The 25,199-nt window shown below is 36.9% G+C and overlaps 1 protein-coding gene across 1 annotated transcript in view; it reads right to left on the bottom strand.

Moving 5' to 3' along the window:
* Positions 1 to 906: 906 nt before the first annotated feature.
* SKAP2 (src kinase associated phosphoprotein 2) overlaps positions 907 to 25,199 on the bottom strand; it is a 122,565-nt gene continuing 98,272 nt past the window's right edge. The window contains exons 10-13 of the mRNA XM_064506275.1: positions 20,418 to 20,489; positions 13,601 to 13,713; positions 3,855 to 3,956; positions 907 to 3,457 (exon numbers count right to left, since the gene is read on the bottom strand). Coding sequence (XP_064362345.1) covers positions 3,864 to 3,956; positions 13,601 to 13,713; positions 20,418 to 20,489 — 278 coding nt within the window. The 3' untranslated portion in view covers positions 907 to 3,457; positions 3,855 to 3,863. The remainder of the gene's footprint in view (positions 3,458 to 3,854; positions 3,957 to 13,600; positions 13,714 to 20,417; positions 20,490 to 25,199) is intronic.

Genomic DNA, 25,199 nt, shown 5'->3' with positions numbered 1-25,199 from the left:
AGGGAACTTTATCAAACCAGGATTCTGATCTACATCTACAACTTCATTTACCTTTACCTGAGATAGAAAAATGGATTTCTATTTTTTGGCTACACAGAATCTAATGCCTCTCTTTTGTTTAGTTCAGGTTATGGAAGTAATTGCATCTCTTTCAGAAAGAAGACAGTGTTCAGGAGAAAAGACTTTTTGAAATTGTATTGCCTATTTTTGAGTTACCATTCTGACAGCCTGATCCATAAGCAAATGAATTCAATAGCTTCTCAATTTCAACAGTCTTTGGATCAGTTTCTAAAGGGTTATACTCCTTTTGAAGGCTTTATGCTCCTTTTAATGCTGCATCATGCACTGACTGCAAAGCCAAAAAGAACAAAGTTTATGCATTTGGCTTTGCACATACGGTGGGATCTTCATTAGTGTTTACATTTAGCTTAATTCTAGTCAAAGAAAGTTTTTATCATTAAGAGAGGAGCAAAGGGTAAGCTGATGCACATCACGTTTTTAAATCTTATCCTTAGCCCTCACTGGTAGAAGAAACCAGCACATACACTATCATCAGCGTATGTAATTAGTGGCAGCATGTACAAGGAGGTAAATCCTAACTAGATGCTGGTAAAATATGTGAAGCAGTTATATACAGAAGTACATGAAATAATAGTAGACAGTGGGACGGTTATATCTGGGTGCCTTAGCAATAAAAAGCATTTGTATTACCCTTACTTCTCTGAATAAATTCAAATGACAGCCCCATTTCATTTCTTCATTCAGTCTGGAGGCCAGATGGCATTAGAATCATTTACTTCACCTTGTTGTGCTTAATTACTACAATCAACACACTATTTTCCAAATTAATCATAACAAAGTAATTTCATTAGTAACACAGCAGGCTGTTGAATTATTAGCATCATAACAGTTTGCAAACAATTAAACTTTATTTGAACCTTAAAAATTTGCAGAGTAGAACATTATTGTAAGATCTAATGGCAGTACAGTACAAATTCAGAACAGAGCAAATAATCAAGTAAAATGCTCTACAAAATATGACTTACAATCACCTTTTTAAGAAAATTAGCTGTCCTTCTGTCCCAGAAAGGGGAATGGAACATAGGTAAACAATGAAAATAAAGCAATTAGCATTTTCTAACATTGAGATTTGTTGAAGTTGTATTAATGGAGGTTTGCTTATCCAAAAAAGGTTATGGTATTTGCAAGGACTTAAAGTAAACAGTTTATCTGTGGTCCATTGCTGGTTTATTCCAAGACACCTCAAGCAAGTTTCAGCACATCTTTCTGTCACGTTCTGAATTTTAAGGCAGCTTGCTTACTTACCCCCTGTATGTACTAAAGGGGGGCGGGGAGAGACCTAAAGGCCAGGAGAACTATAGACAAAAGACACCTTATTTCTCTTTTTGCCACCACCCCGGAGGAGGAGAGCCCCGCAAGCCTGCTACTCATCACTTGGGTAAGGACTCCCTCTCCTGGAATAACAGCAAAAGCGGATGCGGGGCTCCCACCGCTCTGCGCCGCAGCCCGTGCGGGAGCCGCCGGAGGGGGAAGGGTTTCCAGCTCCTCCCGTGCTACGAAAATTTGCTGCCATCTACTGCCGAGCCACCGCAGTGCCCAGCGCCGCCCGCCGCCGCCGCGTAGGGCCGAGCCCCGGCCCCGGCCCCGGCCCGGCTCCGCGCTGCGCTCGGGCATCGCGAAGCGAAATCGGAGGCCGAGGCCTGCCTGTATCTGAACGCTAACTGTACCGCCGGCTCGTCTGACTTTCCAGGGTGAAATTTCAACGTGCCACGCAGGAAGAGCTACACCGAGCCTCGGCAGAAGGGAATTTGCCACACGGAGGGTAGGTGGTGGCGGCGGCATTCTGAATTACATAATTAATAGAGAGACATTTCGGTGTGCAGATTTATTATGCTGCCATGTTAACAAGAGAGAAGGAGCTTTTATAGCCATGATATTAACGCTTCACATTCTGTACACAATCCAAAAGTACACTTGATAAATTAAAGTAGTAAAAGATCTGAAGACTATAATCTATCATTTTAATGCCTCACAGATAACATACAGAATCAATTTCAATGACTATTTCTTTAAGAAAAATTGTAAGAAAGCTCTCTGCCCTGTTTGACTCCTGTTAGAATTCGGTGTACCAGAAAGTAAAATAAATTAGTTAAAATAAAGCACAACATCTTAGCTTGTTAGAAGGATCTAATTCTGAGTTTAGACTAATGTTACCTTTTAACCCATACAGTTTCCAGGGCCTGCCTGAAGCATAAACAGCACGAGCAGCTACAAGGGGACCTGCACAGGCTCAGCAACTCGCACACTGGCTTGACCTGCCTCTTTGGCAGATTAAGGGTCTCACAAATCAAGTGTGTGGGAGGATTCAAAAAAGTTGATCTTAAATGCTAACAGCAAAACACATCCCCCCAAAAAAGAGGATTTAAAGCATTAACTCTGACTTGTCCAGCCAATCCCTTGTCCACCAGTGAGAATATTTTAGTGAGCTTTTTGTTTTAACATTTCGACTGATGCTTTTTGCCACAAAGTTCTAGACTTGGTACTGCTAGGGCTGTAGCCAGCCCTCGTTAACCACAACGCTGAACTGAGTCTGTTGCATAACTTGTACCAGAGTTTCCACATACAAACAAGGTATCCAGATTTGACACTGTGGAAGTATCTGTAAGCAACAGGTAAAAAGAATATTTCATCACCATCACTGACAAAATCACTCTCACTTGCTGTTTATCTCATGTCGGTTTACCAAAAAATAGGTCTTTCTTAATACACTGTCTTTTGCCAGTTTTTCACGATTCATGTTTGCATGGCAGAATAGTGTCACAGCAGTATTACCAACTAAGCTGATTTACATTAGCAAAGGAGCCAATCCTTTATTTTGTGATAACAAAATATTAACATTAACAATATGAAAAATACATGAAAAAATAAATCATTGTTGAAATTTAAAAATAATCACTTTGAAGCATAGTATCTTTAAGACTCACATTATTACATAGGAATTTCCTTTGATTTTCTTAAGCATCTACTCACAAAATTCACTGTGAACTGCTACATCAAAAGATTAACACATGCATGAAGTGAATAATAATTTGCTACTTTCAAAGTTAGCCAAGTTCACTGAAACAACACAAACCTATAAAAATATGGAGTGCTGCTAATATGCTTAAGCAAAAAGCAACAGGCACTGTTTGACTGCTTGTGCCCCACATGTTAATTATCATCTATTTCATTTCCTAGCATTACAATTCTATAAAAAGTAAGATGAACATTTCCTCAAAATGATGATCAATTACGGTTTTTAATGTTTAATATATACAAGGCAGTGATCTGACTACATTCACCGAAACCACAAAATGTGTACGGCAGAATCTTCTTTCGGAGGCTGGGTCTGTAAACTGCAGCTGCACACCGCTCTTGCTTCAACTGCAGATTTCTCCTGATTAGGAAGAAGGAAGTTGGCAGTTCATCATTAGCCAAAAAAACTCAGACAAACACATAAAGCTCAGTCCAAATATGCATCTCCTTCCACAGATTTCTTTATAGACAGATATATGTATATTACTCAAGTAACAAAACTAGAAAGCACATCAACATTATTTTACCAAAAAAATCATGAAAAGGAAGCTAGTTATAAAATGCATCTTATTTTGCACACTGTCGTTTAATATTTCATACAGAATCCCAGAAGTGCTTTAATTGAACCTTCAATATATTTTGCCATAATCTTTATGTTAACAGTACTCCTACAAAGGTTCCAGGAAAGAAATACTTATGAAACAGAGAACAAGGGAACATATAAGCCATTACAGAAGATTGGATTAAAACGTACTTACCCAGGCCTCTCAAATATCATACATCTCCATTATGTAGGCTTTAGGCACCAAGCCAATGGTTCCCTTCATTTCTCCTACCCACCAGCCAAATCTATTGTACTCCTAATTGAAAACAATATGCAATATTAACCTTTAGTCTGATATAAATGCAATAGAGTTTTGTATGCAACTCCTTATGGATGCCTCCTCTTATATACAGTTATAATCATTTCAACTGTAAATTAAAACATTATATCTTTTTGTTAGAGGCATTCACATGCAGAGTTAGGCAAGGATAGAAGTTAAATTTTAAAAAGGCCAGGCATACTCAGGAAAATTTCTTAATTATGGCCACGCTTCTCCACAACACATACTAAAAATAGCTGATCTCTCCATCCTGTATTCTTCACAAACATAAACATCTTGTCTTTGTAACTAATATCCGATAGCACAATGCTGAAATATAAGAACCAACCGAGCTTCTTTCAGTATCACAAGGCTAAACTCTAGGGAACTTACAACCAACTTTTTAAAAATAATACTTTGCTCAGATGTGAAGGGAACACTCGGTATGTGTCTAATACATATTCCCTTTTTATGGACAAAGTCTACTATTGCTTTAGGCTTGCAGAAAATTCTACAGCAGATCTCATATGTCTGACAGATGACTAATGTACTTTTGTTTGAAATTTGTTTAGGCTTAGTGAGATAAATATGAAACAAAATGAATTATAATAGTTTAAAGAAATAATATCTTCCAAAAGCTATACCAAGTAAAAGTATTGTGGGATCCAAATTTAATTTTTTTCCTACAAGGTAAATATTTTAAGATCAATCCTAACAGCAGTTCCATAAATTTTAACAGCTGAAATTGCACACACACACACACACACACATATTGAGTTACATATGAAGCATTATTAAAACAGAGACCCCTTCAAAATGGAATGATTAGTAAGATAAAAACTACTTTGGAACAAACATGGAAAATACAAAATATACAGATAACGCTGATAAGCAACTTCTGCTTCCTGCTACACTGCTCTTCTGATGAGAAAAGCAAGGCTACAGATTTCTGAATTAATGGTCCTACTAAGATGACACTACAAGCTATTATTTTGACTGCAGATAAAGTTTTTCGGTTATAAGCAGTCAGGTGGAGTTTAAGGGTTAATGGACTTCCATCAGAACGCACGCGACAGCGCTTTGCTGCGGGCACAGCCGGCCTGGTCTGCAGAGTCCCCTCGTCCCGCGCCGTGCTTAGCAGCTTGGCTCTCCCACTGCATAACTACAGTGAAGCCCTGTTGATAACCCCAGTTGCGAGACCAGATCTGTGTGTCCATGCAGGCCCAGGCTTTTTCTAACATGCACACAGGCACCCACACATTTTTTTTTATTATTTTCTTAGTGTGGAAGGCTGAACTCCAATCTTAAATTAAATTTGCCTCTATAATGCAAACAGAAATTGGTGATGTAACAGGTTCTATCCTACCATTCATGAAATGCTGCAGTAAGTATGGTTTATAGAAAATCCGCATAGAAAACAGCAGGCAAGCCTTCATCCGTCATGTGAATACACACAACTAGAAGCTGCAAAAATAATTCTACCTTCTTCCCCCTCATGCTGCAGAACAGTAATCCGGGGACGTGCCTGGTCTGAAAATCTAGCGATATCTGAACCTGATCATCAGTGACAAAAGTGTTCTCCAAAGAGCTGCTCGTCACCTATCCCATGAGGCACACATTACCCCCCCCCAAATCCTTAAAGGCTAAATAATATCCTGACACTGAGGTTTACAGCGTTCCAGATCAGCTTGTTTAAAATACATATTTTATCTCACAATACACTGCTTAAATATACAAACTGTATTTCTAGACTAAAGTGGGAAATTGCTGAAAGGAGCAGTACTCACGTATGCTACTGGAATCTCAGCAATAAATCTCTCCAACAGAAAGCAACAAAAGATTTTAAGCTGCTACATGGAACTCATGAAGTGACTGGCGAGAGTGATTAAGCAAGTTTTGCTAGACATCAGCCAAAAAAACAAACAATACATGAAACGAGGGAAGTGGCTTAGTTAAGTGGTCATTAAATTGCATATGACAAATGGCACAGAAAAAGCCTGTATTATCCATTGAAAATGTTCCACTTAGCAACACTACATGAACTTAAAAATAATGGGTTTTTAAGGAACAATTCAGATATCTGAAATTAAAATTAAGAGCGTGTTTGCTGTTTTGAAAACTTTCCGTTTCTTGCTACTTAGTAATACACCACTTAACTGCTGTGGCATGAAGCTAAGTGAGAAGATGAAATGAATGTTGATGTAACGGACTAGTAAATTAATTTAAGGATTCACTGCAACCATTATACTATACAGACAAGATTGCAATGCAGAAGCTTTTACTTTATCATTAGTATTCTTTGTATATGTCTCAAGAGCAACATGAATCCCAATTAAACCATCTGCAGTCTATAGAAGTCTGAATAAAAATATAATACAGATACCTGGTTATCAAGAATATAATACTTTAATCTCAGGTTTTAGAATAATTATATAGCAGTCCCTTTTAAACTGATTAAGGTACAGACGTTTCACTCTAAACTCTTAACCACTCCTTTCTGTCCTCAGTACCACAGAGTGCTCAACAGTCAGATAGAGAAGCAGTCTCCCCCACTCCCTCTTCCCTTCTTGCATTCACATATAAAATCCAAAATGATGTATTGTTTCTATCACTGTTATCAATGATAAACTACTTAGTGACAACAGAACTCAATTGATTTGATGTTGTTGTGAGATTCTTATGTTTACTACTGCTGTTTAAGATGTGTAGAATAAAAGTCTAAAGCCCACATTTGTGGGAAATAATAATGAAAATGCAGTAGGATATGAATACAATTATGAGTTTTTATATTAGTTCTTAGGAGTTGGGAAGCATGATGTTTTTGCAAGCATCAGCTTAAGATCTCAGGTACCACTAGGTCTACCATCTGGTATCCCTCACTGCATTCAGCTCTTTAACATCAGTGCTAACGTAGGGAAGCGACTATACTTCAGAAGGACTGATAAAATAATGAAGAGTCCTTTAATCTACAGGAAACCATTGTAGTCAATTTATAAGAAATATTGCATCCCTTTGTAGGATGTGTAATTATTTTCTATTAATCATGTGCTATAAAGCTACATTATGTGGTTATTCTGTTATCACTAGAAAGAGGCCTGCAGTCAGCTCCTGACAATGTTAGGTAATTACTAACACAAAGCTTCTTTCTCCTTATGTAGAAATGCTATCAAGATCCAGAGGTGCTGTGATGCTTGCTGTATGAAAATAACTCTCCAAAGAAATTCAATAACTGCAAAATGAATTGCTCCAAGGCAAATAGAGGGGTAGGAGATGGGGGCAGAGCCAAATCCAGCCACATTTCAATGAGCAGAATGCACAAGTGTGCAGCCACACTTGCAGTCACTCTCTGTGACTCTGAGCACATTTGCCATAGCAGGCAATGTCTGTGTGTGTGCGTGCGTGTGTGCGTGCGTGTGTGTGCATGTGCATGCATAGTGGAGGGGGGGCGGGAAGAGGCCAACACTACCCCTGGTACACAAACACCAGTGTAGTGGAATGTATTAAGCCAAATAATACAGTTCTAACAAATGGCCAAAGGCTTTCTAAACCACTTCTATGTTTTTACTGTCTGTAATACAGAGTGGGTTTTTCTTTCCAGCAGAAATTTATTAAATAAAGTGAAGCAATTTCAGAAGGCAGCAAGGAACAGGTTTTGTCTTAACATTTAATATTCTGGCAAAACATTCTCTATGCAATATGCAATGATAGCGGAGGGGAAAAAAAGAAGAAAGAAAGAAAAAGCAGGATTTACAGCCTCCGAAAAGGATCTCAACTGAATACACTGCGGGCAGATGCCTCTCCTTGTCCCCATTCCACCAATTTCACTGCATTATGCTACGTATGTACCTAAGACTCTAAGAGATACTGATTTTAAAAGTATTTTGCACTATGGGAAAGCACAGTATGTAGAAATATACTACCTCTTTTTCACATGTATTTTTTATCTTTTAAATCCAAGATTTTTATACTGTATAGAAGAGAATTTTGACATGCAAGAGGATGTCTATAGCACTCTCTTCCTACCTTTAGAAACAGATCCTTGGAGCAAAGAAGCATCTCCAGATGCTTTGCACCCTGTTAACTTCTAGTGACTCCAACAAAATTTGAGAACATCTGGTCCTTGTGTAACTAGTCTCTATTGTTCAATACATATGGTATGTTTGGGGTTTGGGGGTTTTTTTGGTTTTTTTTTGTTTGTTTTTGTTTATTTTTAAGAAAAAGAGTTGCTGAAAAATCATCATCTTTGAATGCCTTGAAGAAAACAATGGACTTGTATTTAAAAATATACAACTGAAGTGTGTGAATTCAGGTTTTTTCCCTCTCCCATAGCGTTATTAGTAATACTAACTTATAGATTGACGAGTTGCAAATTCTAAAACTGAAAAACCAAAATGTTTCTATAACCTGGTTTGTGGTTAAAATAAATAGCCTCTCCTATCAAGCTAAAGTAGTGTGAGATTTTTTTTTAAAGAATATCCTAGGGGTCAATTTTGGCAAGATAATATCTTAAAACACGTCTAATTCATCCAGGAGATTCAGATTAGCTGAAAAATTTTAGAATTTCCCTTGGTGTAATTGCTGAATGATACACGATCAACTAGGGAGCATTTTTGGCACAGAACAGCATTTTCTTTAAAAAGCAGAAAATGACAAATGCTTTAGATAACTGAATGAGACTTCTTCACAGGTAGTAGAGTTGTTTTAAGACAGCAATAAAATGGTCGTCTTTAAAACCTAATAAATCTGAGGCTTGCATTCTTATTTCCTGCAATGACATGAAACAAAATAGACACCAACTAAAAAGTTCCCATACAAGCAGGATAAGCAGACTGACTTCTAAACCAAAATTGGCCCCTGAAAGCATCCCAGAATGACTGAAAGGTTTTTTTGTTTTGTTTTGTTTTGTTTTTTTACTGTCATATGTCATAATGCCAAAATTTTTCTGATCAGGTAGGTAAACGTTTACATGTTGTTAAACAGTATGCAAACCAACGGCTAGAGTCACTTTGCATTAGTCTGTATTAACTAACTTTTCATTTAAAGGCCTTCACAAGAGTGGCCTTATATTTAACCACATATGAGGTTTATTTTTAGGTAAGGAACATACCTAAACAAGTAAGAAAAAGAAAATTTTAAACTCAGTAAGTGCATCCACATTTGCATTTTAGTTCTGATCAGAAGTGTCCTACTGAAGTACACACACTGGCTCATTTTGCAGGACAGTCATAGAACACACAAACTGTATTTCTTTCAGATGAAACTAAAATGGAAGACGCACTTCAGTGTGCTCCAACCACTCACATGGACTCAGTCCACAGAAGCAAGCAAACCTATGTTGACATTAAACCTCATGAAAAATGTGCAGAGTGGACACCAGGTCCTCAAGCACTACACGTTCCGCTCTGCAGATCTGCTCCCATTGGTACACGCTATTTGCTAATGTAGACAAAGCCAGTACAATGATCATGGGAAACTAAATTATTGTTAAATGCAGCTCTCGCTATGGTCAATCGGACAAGGGCCTAAAAAAGAAAATCACTTGAAATTTTAGTATGCCTTTCACACCTTTATGAAAAAATACTGAATGAGTACACTTTATAAAAAGATTACATATATACTGTACAAAATGCTCTCACTCATTATGAAAGAGCTGCACTATTAGTTGTACTTTATTTCATAAGTAGTAATCTGAGCTGTGAAGACTTGTTTGCCTTTTCAGTGAACAAGAAAAATACAGGTTCAGATGTGAACATTTTAACAAGCATTTGTTGTGTTGAAGGAACAACAATCTGCCCCTCTACAAACGCACAACCACTGGACACAGGGTAATCCAGATACTGAGTTAATACTCTGCTTGCATGGAAAATTCTAAAGCACAGGGTTAAGACATAGATGTGATTTCCATGGATCATAAATACCAGAGTGAGTAGCATTATGTTGCACTGGCATGTACTGAAAACAGGGAAGCAGTATTCCAGTTCGAAATACAATTTTTGACTTTCAAGTATTATTTGTTGCTTTAATGAAAATATAAATGTGAACTTGATGGGAATTAAATTAGGTTAAAAGTTAAGATATGTTGTTTATTCTGCTAAGCAGGAGCCTGCTAATGTCTAGGTAAATTTCCATTACTACTTGCATTTGGCTCATGAAACTATGAAGTTTCCCAACATGAAGCATTCCAGCTAAAACAAATAAATAAATACTGTAACTGCCACACTTATGTAAATTGTATATATATCCTGAATTCAAGGCATATCAAACTTTAAAAAAAAATATGTCTACCAACACTCACAGTTGGCTTTGCTTCTGAAAATTGATTTCTTCAATAAGAGCTATGGAAGATTTGTAAAGCAGACTGTTAAACGACAGGTTATTTCCCCATTTATCATATGAACTTGAAAGCAAAGGCAAGCTCATAAGCAAGCAGGAGTTGAAAGCAATCATCCTTTTAGAAACTGGGACACCCCAAAGTATTGCATTTCGAATAGTCAGTATTAACTGAGAAATCTTAAAAAGTCTCTCTATCAGTAGAGCTATAAAATATTTTGTGCTGCAAAGGGGGGGGGAGAGTATAAATTTCTAAAAGCTCACACAGTTCATAGGGTAAGTTAAAAAAGCCTCTAAAATATTCAGAAATATTATAAATTAAAATGATAAAACGATACTGAGTGTATCTGTACAGATATGTTGATAATTATTCTGAAAAGTTTATTTCCATTTATAAAGAAAATTTAACAAAGGCAATTCTGCTTAATTCCGCTCACATTAAAAACTCAAATTTTGAAGGAAATAAAGGTTAAAACTCCCAAAAAACTATTTTGGGGGGTGCAGGGGCAGGGCTAAGAGTCCACATGACTACTGCCATGCAGAAGCCACAAAAGACACAAATATTTGGAGACTAGCTCAACTGATTTTCAAATGCAAAGGAAAACTTAATTTGTATAGTAATTTAACTAGTTGTGTACATAGGTATTTGTAGGATCAATGTCTAAGCATGCAAATTGTGCTCGTTACATTAACAATGAATTTTGAGGCTCGGTATGAAGTAAATTAAGAAGGATTTGTCTTTTTGCAATGGTTAGCTACTTTAGTGAGTAAACGTTGCCAAACTGAAATCTTGATTATTCTTCTAAAGGGCATTCAACTAGAAACTTAAATAAAACATGCTACTCATCTTGCTTTACTGAAACTATATCAATGCCCATATTTTCCAAATCGGTTCATAACGACTTCTGTTGTACTAATGATCTTGTTCCTTGGAAACAAAATAGTCACTTTTCCACTCCAGTTTCTGTAAAGCTATGTAAAAAGCAGGTAAAATTACATTGCTTTGGCATAACAATTGCTGGAATCTAAAAATATATACTTTACCATGTTTATCATGTTTTATTGTGCTATGTCATTTATGTTCCATTGCAAAACAAAGAACTATTACATGTTACACAAATATCCTCAACATACTGTCAATGCTTAGTCCTTCCTACAATGATACTGCTATACCTGTACTTACTTCCATATGAGCAAAATGTGATTTCGTCAAGAGTAATGTTCATAGCTGGCTGACATATGATAGAAAGGCAATAAGCATAGCTAGGTGCAAGCTGAAGCTGAATTTATGACACCATTTTGGATCTATCCACATCACCTCCTGTCAGTAGTACCTGCATCTGCATCTCTCATTCTCAGCCACTAGATGGTGTGAAAAAGTTAAAAAAAAAAAAAAAAAAAGAAAAAAAAAAAGCCAAGGACTCCTGCCGACTGCCACAAAAATCAAGTATTAATGTAGTGGATTAAGAAATATTTTCTGAAGCAAAGTCTTGACCTACTTCAAGCTGGTTAGGTTCACTTCTGCTTTGGTTATATGCTCCCTGACCATCGGACAAGGAGCTTCTAAATGACCAGACCTTGAAACTGAATCAAGGGGACAGTTGAGATGGATAAATTCTCTGGCACTTCCCCCTCCAAGGACCCTAAATTCAGAGCTGATAATAGTGGCCCACACTCATTTTTCTGAAGAAGCTGTAACAGTCTTTAAGTGAACCAGGACTGAATTTGCTGGGCTCTGTTTTGGAGCAGAAATCATTCGCAAACAGAAAGGTTCGATATATCTGGAGCAACAGCAGGCCGGCTTCAAGGACTGCTTACGGATTAATTAAGGCATGACCACAAGACGGCTGATATAGAGAGGACAGCTTAAGCTACTGTTTTTCTATTCCGCTCCATTTTTTAAAATTAAATTTCTCACTGTTTTGGCAAAGAGGTAGCAAGTGATTTTTCCACCTACATACTGAAGATTATGATTTTATTAGTCTCCATAATGTTACGGAAAAGTACAAGCCACAAAGCAGCTGATATGAACAGGGGGATCTGTCTGTTCAGAGGCTTTTTTTCTTTCTTTCTTTTTTTTTTTTTTTTGGATGACAGGGGAGGGGGAAGAGGCAGTGCCTTTAAATTATTACCATTCTTCAGTGGTACATAACTGTATGAAAGTCTGCCCAATCAAAGAGTGTTATCCTGCCTTTAGTAATGTAATTCAGTTATTAGTTTAAGTGACAATGAAATACCTCAACAGACATACATGGTCACATTACCATTACTAATACATCTTCTATATTTTTATATAGGACTACCTTTCTACCCATAAATCTTAAATTTATTTAAACAGAAGCTGTACATTTATTATCCAGAAACACTGCAGTTAAAGGTATCACAGAAGATTTACAGCAATTGTGACAAAACTGAAGAGTTTGAAACTAATACGAACAGATGACTTAGCTTTCATGCAGCTACTTACATATTTCAATGACCTACAGTATCTTCAGCATGAATTATACTGAATGGCAACTACATCTGAGGTATGTATTCTACATATATTACAGGGGTTTTTTTTAAATAAAAAGTGGAAAAGCTCAGCTTTTTTCTAATATGTGAGGAAGACAGAAATTTCCTCTTGGATAAATTGTTCAGAAGTAGATTTCAATGGACTGAGATATATTTTTAAGAGTTTTTTTTTTAAAGGGAAAAATAGGAAAAATAATGAACATTAAAGCAAAATAAAATCTCATGCCTTATACCACTTATCATCATTTTAGACCAGAAGAATTAAATCTATCACTTGCTTTGCAAACAGGAAAACAGTGAATTAAAAATTGCCTATATCTGTCAGGGCAAACAAATTCGGAATCCAAGTTGTCAGAACAATTGCAATATGCACACAAAGATGAAAGCAGAGTTCGAAAAAACAAGCCACCCTCAGTAGCTGCATGCCCAAAAAGCCAGAATCAGCACAGCCAGAAATATAAAACAGGAAACAAAAACATAACATACAAGATAATATAAAATCCTACAAGGTTAACTTTTACAAGCAGAAAGCACGTTGTCTCCCACTAAATTAGTTAACAAACGGTAGCCAAGATTTAACAAGTAAATAAACATGCTTTTAAGTTAATTCCTGTTACATGGCTATGTTTTAAATGTGATTAGAGTCCATTTGACAAAATAATTAATTGCGGTGAATATCTGATTGCAAACAAAGGATCTGAAAGGGAGTGCCAGCTTCCCCCCATAGTACTGTGGGAATGTGCCCTTCTACAACGGCTCTCTTTCCACAACTATTTAGTCTCAATAGCATGCTGTACCTTGCTGAGAATGTAGATAACGTCACCACGTTTAAATGTCAACTCATCAGGTACATCTCCTGTGCAGTCCCACAAACCTTGATAGAAATTAGCATAATCGGTATTTTTATCATCTGCAGACAAAACACAGCATCTAATTACAAAAGGATAAAGATTCTGAGAGACGAAAATTACTCTTTAAATCTCCAGACACTACAGGGCAATTTATTAGAACACATTTCTTAATGCTCTTTGTAAAAACAGCTCCTTCATACCACAAAAGCAAGTGGAAACCAAGTTTAATGTGTGAGCCCCTCACTGGCAGCAGTTGTATCACTCAAAGACATGTAGCTACAAGTTTTCAAAGCAGTTTCCAGCTGCAGCTTAGAGCAGCTAGTTTTCCTCTGCTAATATATTTCCAGCAAGCCATATTTGTATCTCAACTTGAAACTGATAAATATGCTAGAGTGTAATTCATAATAATCCATGAAAGGAAGCCAAAGTAAGTATTTTGTGATATGCTCCCCCTCCCTTTTCTGCTCCAACAAAACTAAATAACTTCTCTGAGAACATTTTAGATGATCTTTGATTGTTTCTTCTGAAATACTGGAGAACTTTGAAACTGTTTGCTGAAGTTGCATTTTAAAAATATTTGTGTCAGCTCCAGTTTAAGACATTAAGCTCTGGCTAAACATGCAACTACACTACAGTCATAAACTCATCCTTCTAACGGCATAAGCACAATGGATGTGCTGTGTTCAAGCTGCCATACAGACCATTAACTGATTGATTATTTAGCACTCTTTGCTCTGTAATACGGCAATAACACAGTAATAAATGCTTTGTCATACACTTACAATACAGAGTACATCTATTGAAACACAGCACTTACACATGGTTAAATACACTGGGTGCTTCTGTTACACTGCAAACTATTTCCTGTTTTTAATTCCATGAGAATGGAGTGTGATGAGTTAATGCAAAAAGAATGTAAGCAATACCACTAAGATGACCAGTTACATTATGTATACACTAACCAGACAGAATGTATATGTACTAGTAATTTACATCACTGGAAAGCTATCTTCTAATTCTGATAACATAAATATCACTGAACTGGCTGGATCAAGGCTGTCATCTTAGTTTTGTTATATGATCCTTGAACAGCAGGCTTGCTGGTTATTCCAACATATACCAGTCACATTTGCATGTCATTAGCACTCTATGCCATTATTTATAGTTTACAATGTAATCACAATTAGTTAAGTTTATTACTTAAAAAAATCCTGCTAAAATATCAAGTAAAAAGCAAAAGAAAATGTCATGCTCTATATAAAATAAAGTAGCATTCAACTTGTGTTGTTCTCTATTTTGACAAATACTTAAAGTTTAATTCTGTGTGAGCAAGAGCAACTTGTTTTTTATTTATTCACTTCAGTCTGGTGTTCTGCGCTATCTTGGTTTGATGACAACACCAGCATAAGATGAAACATTCACAACCTTGAAATTAAAACTGCTGTTAGCCACCATTTATTTTTCCATAAACTGGTGATTACTGGCTAACATTCACTATATGGCGCTAGAGGGCGTTCTGACTATCAGTGCACAAATTCTGTCATCACATCAAAACCAGCAATACATAAAAAAAAATCCCATGTATCTAGAAATAAGAGATTTGGTTATTGTAAAGTGCGTAGCTAGTATAATCTCAAGAGGAAAATGTAATCGGTTTGAAATGTTGCACCTCCAAATTGTGACCCTTCCCACTTATCTCTCAGCTCATTATTCACCAATTTAGCATGAGACAATTAAAAGCAGTAATACAGGTTAGCACCAAATTAATTTGTAATAATATTTTAATTGAAGTATCTCCTCAGTATTTTTGATACAGCATTGACCACAGTTCCCAGCACTATTCCACAAAAGATAACATAAGCCCTTGTGACAAAAAAACTGAAAGAGCTACTTTGGTATATCCCAGCCTTTCAAGTCTTTCAGCAGTTGTCTTTTTGATCTGGGTTAAATACATTAATCGGGACTTTCATGTCTGCAGAGTTGCACTAAAGTGAATTATGATTTTTCACACTGATTGTCACTTTGGGGTTTGCTCTTACCATTTATGCGCCTGAAGTAACTCCTATTAACACTAATGCGAGTAACATGGGGAACACTGACAAAGAAGAGATCCCACAGCGAGTGAGACACATCTCTCCCTAGATGTTCATCATGAGCATTTCATTAAGCCTCAGAGTGGGAATGAAATTGAACTAATGACATGGCAACAGTGAAAAAGATGCATTTTAAAATAAGCTTATTGCTACCCTGATGATGTTGCCCAAAGACTAACCATGGCTCTGTGCCCTCATATGTGAAAGCAACATAAGACAGGATCTGTTCGTACCAGATAGCCATCCATTTCAGACAGCAACTGGTATACAGGGGCATGGAAGAGAAAAATAGGGAGAGAAAGTGCCAGTATAAGCTTATGAACAACTGTGTTGGTCTCCAAGCAAGTGTTCATTCCATTTTGGAAATGCTTTCTCATACCCACCAGTACAAGTTTCTCCAAATACTGTAAGTAGATACCCGCATAAATGCTAAATGTAAATATATCTTCAGAATCTATACATCTAAAGGCCAGCAAGCTCCAGGAAATGATTAAGTTGTTCACAGTGCTTTACAAACACAGGTACAACAAAAAAAAGCTGCAAAAACCTCTGTAAAACAGAAGCCCATTCTTTCTTGCTCCAGCACATTTTAAAAGTTAGAGAGGATCCTGCCAAATTTCTTCTGATTGCATCTGAAGAACCGGATAAAAGAAAACCAGGGGACCTGGGTGAAGGAATTTGGTGTTTATATGGTAAGGAAACTATATGGACCTTGTAAACACACGAAGTACATGAAAACAGTCTGTGGATTTAACAGCAAAAACTTTAGTGCCAATTAGATTTTAAATTCATAAGGTATTTATTTGCTGGCATTACCCTGTCAAAATGACACTATTATTCTACTCTGTAAAATACGCTTTGTGCCTTAAAAATACCGTGTATGGTATTTTTAACTGCTAAATGAAAGCCTGTTGTAGTTAGAAAGCATGGTCACTTAGACCACAAATATGAATGAGATGATCAAGTACAAATTCTTTTTCATAAATAGGGAGTAGAGGGCCGTTTGTTTTTAATCCACCCACTGTTTTTAACATAAACAGTCAAGAAATGGCTGAGTATGGTTTTGGATAGGCTGTTTCTCCAGAAAACAGTCCTTTCATTCCAGGAGAGTTAACCAGATGAACAACTATCCAACAGTTTTCAAAACTCTTCCATGAAGAATTCCTCAGGATTTTCTTCTGCCATCTCTGTTTTTCCAGTGACAGTAATAGGAACAACAGATATTTTTGTCCAATATACTGGTGAAAATATTTCAGAGTTTGTTTGATAGATCAAACAACAGTGGTTGCCAGCCTTCCTGATGGTAGGCGCAAACTGCTTATTTGATTGAAGACTGGCACTTTATAATATATGCTTGAAGAAAGAAAGGTGAACAATTCAGGTAAAACTCTGACAATTGTTTCACTCAAGCACATACTTAAAATGTTGTAGACTGTTTAGATCTTAACAGCACCAACACATTACTTAAGAAAAAAAAACTGTAAGAGTATTCTCAAGAAAAACAGATTAAGAGTACACATTTTGAATGTTTTTAAGCGTGCTGTCCCACTAAGCCAATCTAACTGAAGGCTGTTCCATTTCTGTATCCTCCCCTGTGCCATTTTTGGCGCTTGCCATTTCAGACCACAGACTTGGCAAAAACTAGACTGATAAAAAATGCAATTATAGTCAAAATATGGATATGCACCATTTAAAATGTTCAAATAAATATGGCTGTGCCTCACTTCCACCGACCTCCCATTTTAACACTGATGGCACCGAAGTTAGCAAACTCTACTATGGTAGTGACATAGAGCTACTAGTTCCACATTATCTGCTTAGGGTTTGCTTGTGGAATGAAGGAACACCCAAGCATGTTTTCCTTTCTCCACTTTGGTTTGGTGTCCAATATATTAATATGATCTTTAAGAAGCTTTCAGTTCTGACTCATATTGCTTGACTTTTGATCAGATTCTTCAAAAAGATCAGATTTCAAGACTAATAATCACAGTCTGAGCTATTTTACACTACTTAACAGTTTTTTAAAAAGTGAACTTCTGGAAAATGACTGTGTACTACTGTGTCCTCTTTTGCTGGTGATGTGCTGAATGTCTACCATACTAAAGGTAACTGCTTAAAGATGGAGAGATATGTGAAGTGCAAAATTAGCAATACCCAAATGAGACTGTCTCGACACAACTGACATAAGATTCTCAGTGTTCAGACTCTTTGCTCAGATGAGACAAAGTGTTAGAGGACACAATTTGTTGACATGATTCGTTTGCTCTGATGTTGTTCTAAAACTGCAAAGAATTCCTGTAACTATTTCTTTACCCTTTTTCCCAGGTGCAAAAAATTATAAAATAAGGGCTAAATAATCACAGTGGATTTATGTGGACTCAACTTCGTCTAGCTCAATTTTCTCTACATAATCTTTCTCAGGATAGTTCTAGTCTTCTATTGCTCCTCAATTACTCCAAAAGCAAAGTATTTACCCTAAGACAACACAGAGTTTATTACACTTGCTACAACAGTGGTTGTGAGAACAATAATAGGTAGATAGTTGTAGCAAAAAAGACCCAAAAGGCCATGTTGTACACCCGAAGCCCTCCAAAGCTTAGTTATTTTCAAATAACTAGGTCACTAGTAATTAACATAAAAGCTATCCAGCAGCAACAGTCAGCACCAAGACTGAAAGATGAAAAGAATTCTGGAGTCTGCACATTAATTGAACTAGAGATAAGCTGGAACTACAACAACAACAACAACAAAAAAAGTAGAAAATAAGAAAGGTTTTTTGCCTTCACCATAAAGTTGAGTTCACTGACTATTCATAGAAGATCATCTATGAAGTTCAGGTTTAGTAAAGCCAGGCAGTAAATGAAATTTAAGAGTGCATGTTTTATCTTTATGGAAAAACAGGGAATATTCTTGAATAAGGTTAGATATTTATGATGAGATGCCTATCAGAAATAATCATTTCAACTCTCAGATCTAAAGAGCAAACAAGTTTTTAGTGTTAAATACTTAGTCAAATAAGGTCAGATACTGCTTTACTATAGTGTTAAAATTATTGCTTGAAATGAATCTGATGCCTGGAGAGAACTGTTATGGTATTTTCAAGGACATTACCAAAATACTAATAGACTGACAGAGCTGTTCTCATAGGAGTTGAAACTTTTCAAAAATGAAGGTGCTAAGGTTTGGATTTCTTAAAAGTATGATCATTTAGAACTTCTTCAAGATGGTGTATTAGTTTAAAAAAAAAAAAAAAACACGCTGCTTTTGAGTATATAATTGGATTGACCCTACACCACATTATGATGACACACTCCTGTAATTACGGTAATGTCTAAATGAGTACTAAATGCTATGGCTGTAATGAGTCATGTTGTTTTACACATGTTTTTAGCAGAGCACAATGCTAACAGCATCTGATGACTTGGCTCTTGCTTCCTTTCCAAGAAAAGCAAACCCAAAACTCTTCTCAGCAACCTGTTCCTGCTTTCCTGTATGGGTCAGGAAATCAGGCCTCTGTTTCCTCTCCACATGTTGTAACAGGAAGAGCCCTGCAAAGCTACTTCCTAAAGGAACTCTTCTTGTCCACCCTTTCCTTGACAGCCCTGAAAGAATGATGTGCATTATGGACGATGAGGGAAGGTGAGCCAGATTGCAAGTCAATGCAGGTCACAGTTACAATGCAGCAGATCTCAAAGAGGCTTAAGGTCTGATAAGAAGCAAGTCTTCTCTACTTGCTGTGTCAAATCACTAGTGGTTTATCTAAAGGTCTGCGCCCTTGAAGCACATATAGATCTTGTTTTTAAGCATAACTGGAAATACCTTTCTGTCAAAAAAAGTTGTCTGGTCCTGTGACTTTACATGGTGTATGCAGTTATTTTTCCAGTCCCAGAGATAATTAGTACAAGGGCAGTTTGCCAAGCTAAAACTGAGAGAATATCCTTCACAGCCTTCCTGGGCATGTGTCCTTTTCCAATTTTTATGCTGCTGTCACTGCACTCTGGCATTTCTTACCCAATTCATTTGCTTTCTGTGGTAATCATATGCAATGAAGATATGCATGGCCAACATTTAAACAGGCTGCAGATCAATTAGTGGTCTTAAGTTTATCTGATTTTTATCAAAGAAGACAGAGCTTTGGGTCAATTGTCAGAGCCTGTGTCAAGTTGACCTTTTCAGAGACGTCTACATTGCCAGTCCCTTGGGCAACTTGTTGTCCCTGTTAGTCTCTGAATGGCAGAAGTCTGTTCTGCTCAAGCACAAAGTATACACAGATGTCTATATTACATTCTTATAGGTTTGACAGCAACTGCATGTTGTATCTATAAACTGTCCTTTAGCAGTGACACTTCCTCAATGATGATAAGCTAATTTATGCAACCAAATCTCCTTTGTGCAGAAATGAAAGCTAATTGAGTCATTACAAAGTAATTCAGGAAGGAATACCTTGTATAAATTGGCTTACTTTATAAATCCTACTCAAGTGGTTTTCATGCATCCTAAGTGGTGCTAGGCAGTTTTGTTGCTATCAAATACCCAGGTGAAAAAGACAACTTTACAGAGCTGTAAAAACATTATTTTAAAACAGCAAAGGCAAGATACACGGAAATAAAGGCAAAAAGAAACTGCATACAAAAATAAAGAAGAAAAAGTTTAACATTGCATCAGATTACCTGAAACGATGGTAATTGTCTCCTGGCTCGGTTTTCTTAGCACTTCAGTCTTTGGAGGAACACTTTCTTCTTCTGCAAAACACATAACTGCAAATGAAACTCCGAAGGGACACCTTGGCTGACAGGAATTACAGCCCCCATCAGTCTGAAAGCCACACACTACATTTCCAGATCATAAGTCCTGTTTACTATTTTGCATTCACACAGAAGTTGGAGTGTTGTTATTTCTGTGGTTTTCTCTACCCATTCAGACACTCCAAAAGCTTTCTTTCAAAATCTCAGTTGTGAACATCTGTTTCCCTTTTCACTCTACTCTGAATATGATAATACAGAGCTGCAGTTCTGCGGTTTTTCAATCATTCCAAGACAATTAGAATGAGGGTCCTATTCTGCTACACACACTTCTTGCCAGGATAAAGAAAAGGAAATTCAGGAGCTAAAATGATCCCCAGCCCATGCAAGAATTCAAGTGTTCTAATCAGAAGTACGCAGAGGAGGCAGGGGACATTTTACCCATCTTACTGTCAACACTGGCCAACAGACACCCTGGCTGGACACCTGCATGATGGGAACACAGCCCCTGCAGAAGCCAGGCATTCACCGCTCCTGCCTACTGCAGCTGACCATGGTTTTAATCAAATCAGACTGTATCAACATCATAGTGCAAGTTTAGGAGAGAAGAAAAGAAAAAGCCTGGAAGTGATCAGCTCTAAAGCATGTTTTCTGGCTAACAGGCTTGGAACACTCCAAAACCACCACGGACAATTTCCTAAGATGTGCTCCACATTTCTTGTCCAACACAGACATGAAAGTCTCTCATTCCCATACCCTCACTTAGTAAATCCACTTCCACTCATGGGACACAAGAACTACTCAACACAACTTGCAGCCAACAATTCTCTTGGGTGAGGCAAAAAAAAGGGAACAAACTGAGTTCTTTTTTAGTTATATTCTTCTTCTTTTGAGTCAAAAGGAAGTAGAAACAGATTTATCTTGGCCTTTATAGAATGCCACAACTGTCAAAGCTGCTGTACTAAGTGAGGAAATAGTGTATTGATAAACCTACTTTTCAAACGAGAATTAGACTTTCAATACTTTTAAATTATTTGGTGGTGCTACTCATCACATCTTATACTGACATTCATGCTTGTTTTTAAGGTACGTATTTCAGCAACTGATTTTGATATTTTATAAATGACAGATAACAGACAGAACTCACAGCTTTTAAAATGTTTCTCATAAGCAAATTACACAAAAGTTGTACAATCTACTCTGACAAAGAATGAATTTTATATCAACAGTTCAAAGGATTGTTAGCCTTGTAAAAATTTAATTTATCCACAAGACTGCTCCTGCAAACATTAAAGCAGATGATTAATGCACAAGAGTAGACCTGTTGAAATGAGTATGCATAACTGTTTGCTAACCTATGTACGCAGTCCTACAAATATTATATCGTAAGATTCACTCTACAAAGAGCTTTGAACTTCTGCCCTACTAAGCCACCAAGAGTTTTTGCCATCTGACTCCTGAATAGTTAAAATCTGGTTGAGATGAATACAAATTATTCTTTGAACCAAAGAAAAAGCAATAGAAGGGGGAAAATCTGAAGCTGTGGTACAACACAAAACACTCCAAACTATTTACTGCATTTAAATGTATTCCCTCAGCTGGCATACCACTTGTGACACATTTCCAACTACACCCATTTATTTAAGCACTTAGAATGGGCACATAAATGGCACAAATACACCGCACGTGTTTCCCAGAGCACTAGGAGTCACTGTCATTCTCTAGCTTCCATATCACAATTGCACCACTTACAGGTATTATTATTCCATTACCAGTCGCATTTTTTAGGACAGTTTTTTTTTTTTTTTTTTTTAACCAGAACACACAATTTCATCTAATGGACAGAATATTACACACTGATAAAAATAAATGCTGATATTAAAGTTGCAGATTTTTGGACCAGTATCAAAGCTGAATTTGCATGTTGGACGTACTGTGGATTTTAACTCTGTAATTGTCATCATCATCATCAGACTGTCTGGCACACAGAATTCTGCTCTGGCAGGGGTTCAACTTAAAAAAAAGCAGAACAGGTTTGAACAGATTTTTCATAACAGATATAATTGAATATGTGTAGTATTGTGCTCTCATATAAAAAGTTAGAACATTGTCATTCCTGTTCCGGAAATATGTATTTAACAAAATAGAAACGAGTTCACAAGATCTGTATTTGAAGAGGAGAAAAAAATGTTTGAACTAACGTTCTTTGAATACTGAGAAGGTCGCAAATTCAAATAATGCATGTCCCCATTAACAGGGTGGTGGGGATGCCACCACTCCACTTGTCGCGCTTTGGTTTCCCCCAAAGAATTGACAAAGAGTGGATGGATTAGATTCCTTGCAGATGCAATTAGGCCAGAAGAGGCACTCCGGAACCAAACTGCACATGGTCCAATTGCTAACGGGCTTTCAGTCCATGCACCCAGATTAAACTGACTCCATAGCAAAACCTTTCTGAAAAGTGCGTAGCGTGAACATCATGGCCTCAGCACAAACCTGAGTTTCACAAATCTGTTTCAACTGATCCAGACTGCTTGGTAATGTAGTCATAGCCACAGTGGTGCAGACCTAATAGACTTGGTTTAGGGTGGCAAAAAAGAACCAATAGTTCGTACTAGTGCTTTCTGGCATTATGTCCTGAAGCAGTGACAGTGTGTGGGAGATGCCTTTCAAAGGCAACAGCCTCAGATACACAGAGACTTACTGCTTTGGTCAGAGATGACATGCTTAAGTTTGTGTTACAACATGCAGTAGTATCAAAAGATGCAAAATTAAAAGAAAAAAAAATGCCCAAAAACACCCAGCAGGAGAATCCTTATTAAGATACTGTGCCAGAGGAGTCATGCAGACCTTTAAAATGCAGACCTGGTACAATGTTTCCTCTGTATCACTTCTTCACACCATCATTAGCATTGCAGTGAAAAAATACGCTTCTCCACCTTCTCACTACATCAAAGGAACACTAATCAAACCAGTGAACTCTTCCAGACCTGTAGATCCAAAGAACAGATATCTGACCCTTGAGATACAGGTTATGTTCTATACTCTATCAGTTCTCAGAGACCCTAACAGCAAACAATTTAAAAAAATTCTTTTAGCGACAGTTGAACAAGGAACTATATTTATTAAGGGGTGTTTCAGTCCCTGAAAGCTGCTGAAAATAATTTACTTATTTAATTTTCAGTATGAAGATAGAACAGAAAAATAAAAATAATCCCCTAATCACAGATGATACTACCATCCACCCAATTTAAAAAGTGAGCAATGAATACTATGTTAGTGGAGTTTTTGACATGAAACCATTGATTTTTCTTCCAATTTGCTTTTGTTAAAGGGAAAAAATTCAGACTTCTTGAATTAGAGTTTGGCTTGAACAGTGCATTCCTTCAATGGAATGTGGTATCACCATAATAAATATGTATAAGCTTAGCAGTTTCGTCTACCAACACACTACTTATCCATCTTTATATATTTGATCTTAATTTAATGCCATTATTAACCAGTATTTTAGTATGCTATATCCTCCGAGACAGACTTTGTCATTTCACAACATTAATTTATATCTTGGATAATCCCAGTTTATGGGTTAATATATTCTATTCAACACTTTAATAACAGTAAACAAGAACAGCTCAGCTATGCAGCAAAATCTACCAAACTACACAGATGGTTATAAGGTTTTCATTGTGTGGTTTCCATAGCAATCATATTGCAAATCTGGAAGCTTCTTGCAAATAAGCAGCTTGTATTTACATGCCTCTCAGCTGCAGCATGGAGCTCTACAACATGTGAAGTTGTTATTCCAATCACATATTGTTAGAAAAATCTTTGGGAGATGTTTTGATCAGTCAAGATAAAAACTACTGCAACAAAATTTTTCATCTATTCTGTAATAATTCAAGCAATCATATGCTTGTAATGCACACTAATATATCTTCATTTGAAAACTCACTGTGGTGTCAAAAGGTTATAAGCATATAAACAGGTCTTGTGAGACAGACCCCCACAAAAATACTTGCATTATTAAATAATCAATAAAAGCTACAATGCTTTTACCATTGTACTCAGCAGGGATGACAGACAAACTCAGGCAAACACAGAGGTGTGCACATGGAGAACTGAGCTGAAACTGAACATCATGGCTGTATACTGCTTTGCTTAAGAAAAATTAAAAGGTACAATGGCACATTAACACCAAGAGTATTACTTTTCCAGACTGCTTTTCCCCTACAAAATAGTGACTTTGCACAACCATAAACAAGAACTCTCTGTAGGAAAAAGCTGAGACCTTTTCTCTCCCAGATTTATAATTCTATACATTGACTTAACCCCGTAACAGATGTATTATTACCCTAATAAGGAAAATAAATCAGTCCAGCCATGTAATTTTTAAAAAATAGCTAGAACTGGCTTTTTACAAACAAGATTATTTGTTTTGAGAAGAATTTATGCAATCCCAAAGAAGGAACAATAAAAACACAAATTTTAAGTACATACTACCTTTTCATAATTTGGCTGAAGTGTCGGCTTCTGCTTACATTAGTAGTGAAGGTTAGTGAGCATCTGGAGGCAAAGGAATAAGAATCAACACGCTGATTCAGGTAGGCCAGAATGCTGCCTTACCTGAGCATCCCAGAGAAAAGCACTCCCCAGCCATGAGAGTGGGGGTCCTCCACAGTATCCCCACTATATACACACCTGTGTATGCCT

This window comes from Dromaius novaehollandiae, chromosome 2 (assembly GCF_036370855.1).
Source record: "Dromaius novaehollandiae isolate bDroNov1 chromosome 2, bDroNov1.hap1, whole genome shotgun sequence".
Lineage (NCBI taxonomy): Eukaryota > Metazoa > Chordata > Aves > Casuariiformes > Dromaiidae > Dromaius > Dromaius novaehollandiae.
The sequence above is the reverse complement of the archived record's forward strand: the minus strand, read 5'-3'. Positions and strand labels throughout refer to the sequence as shown.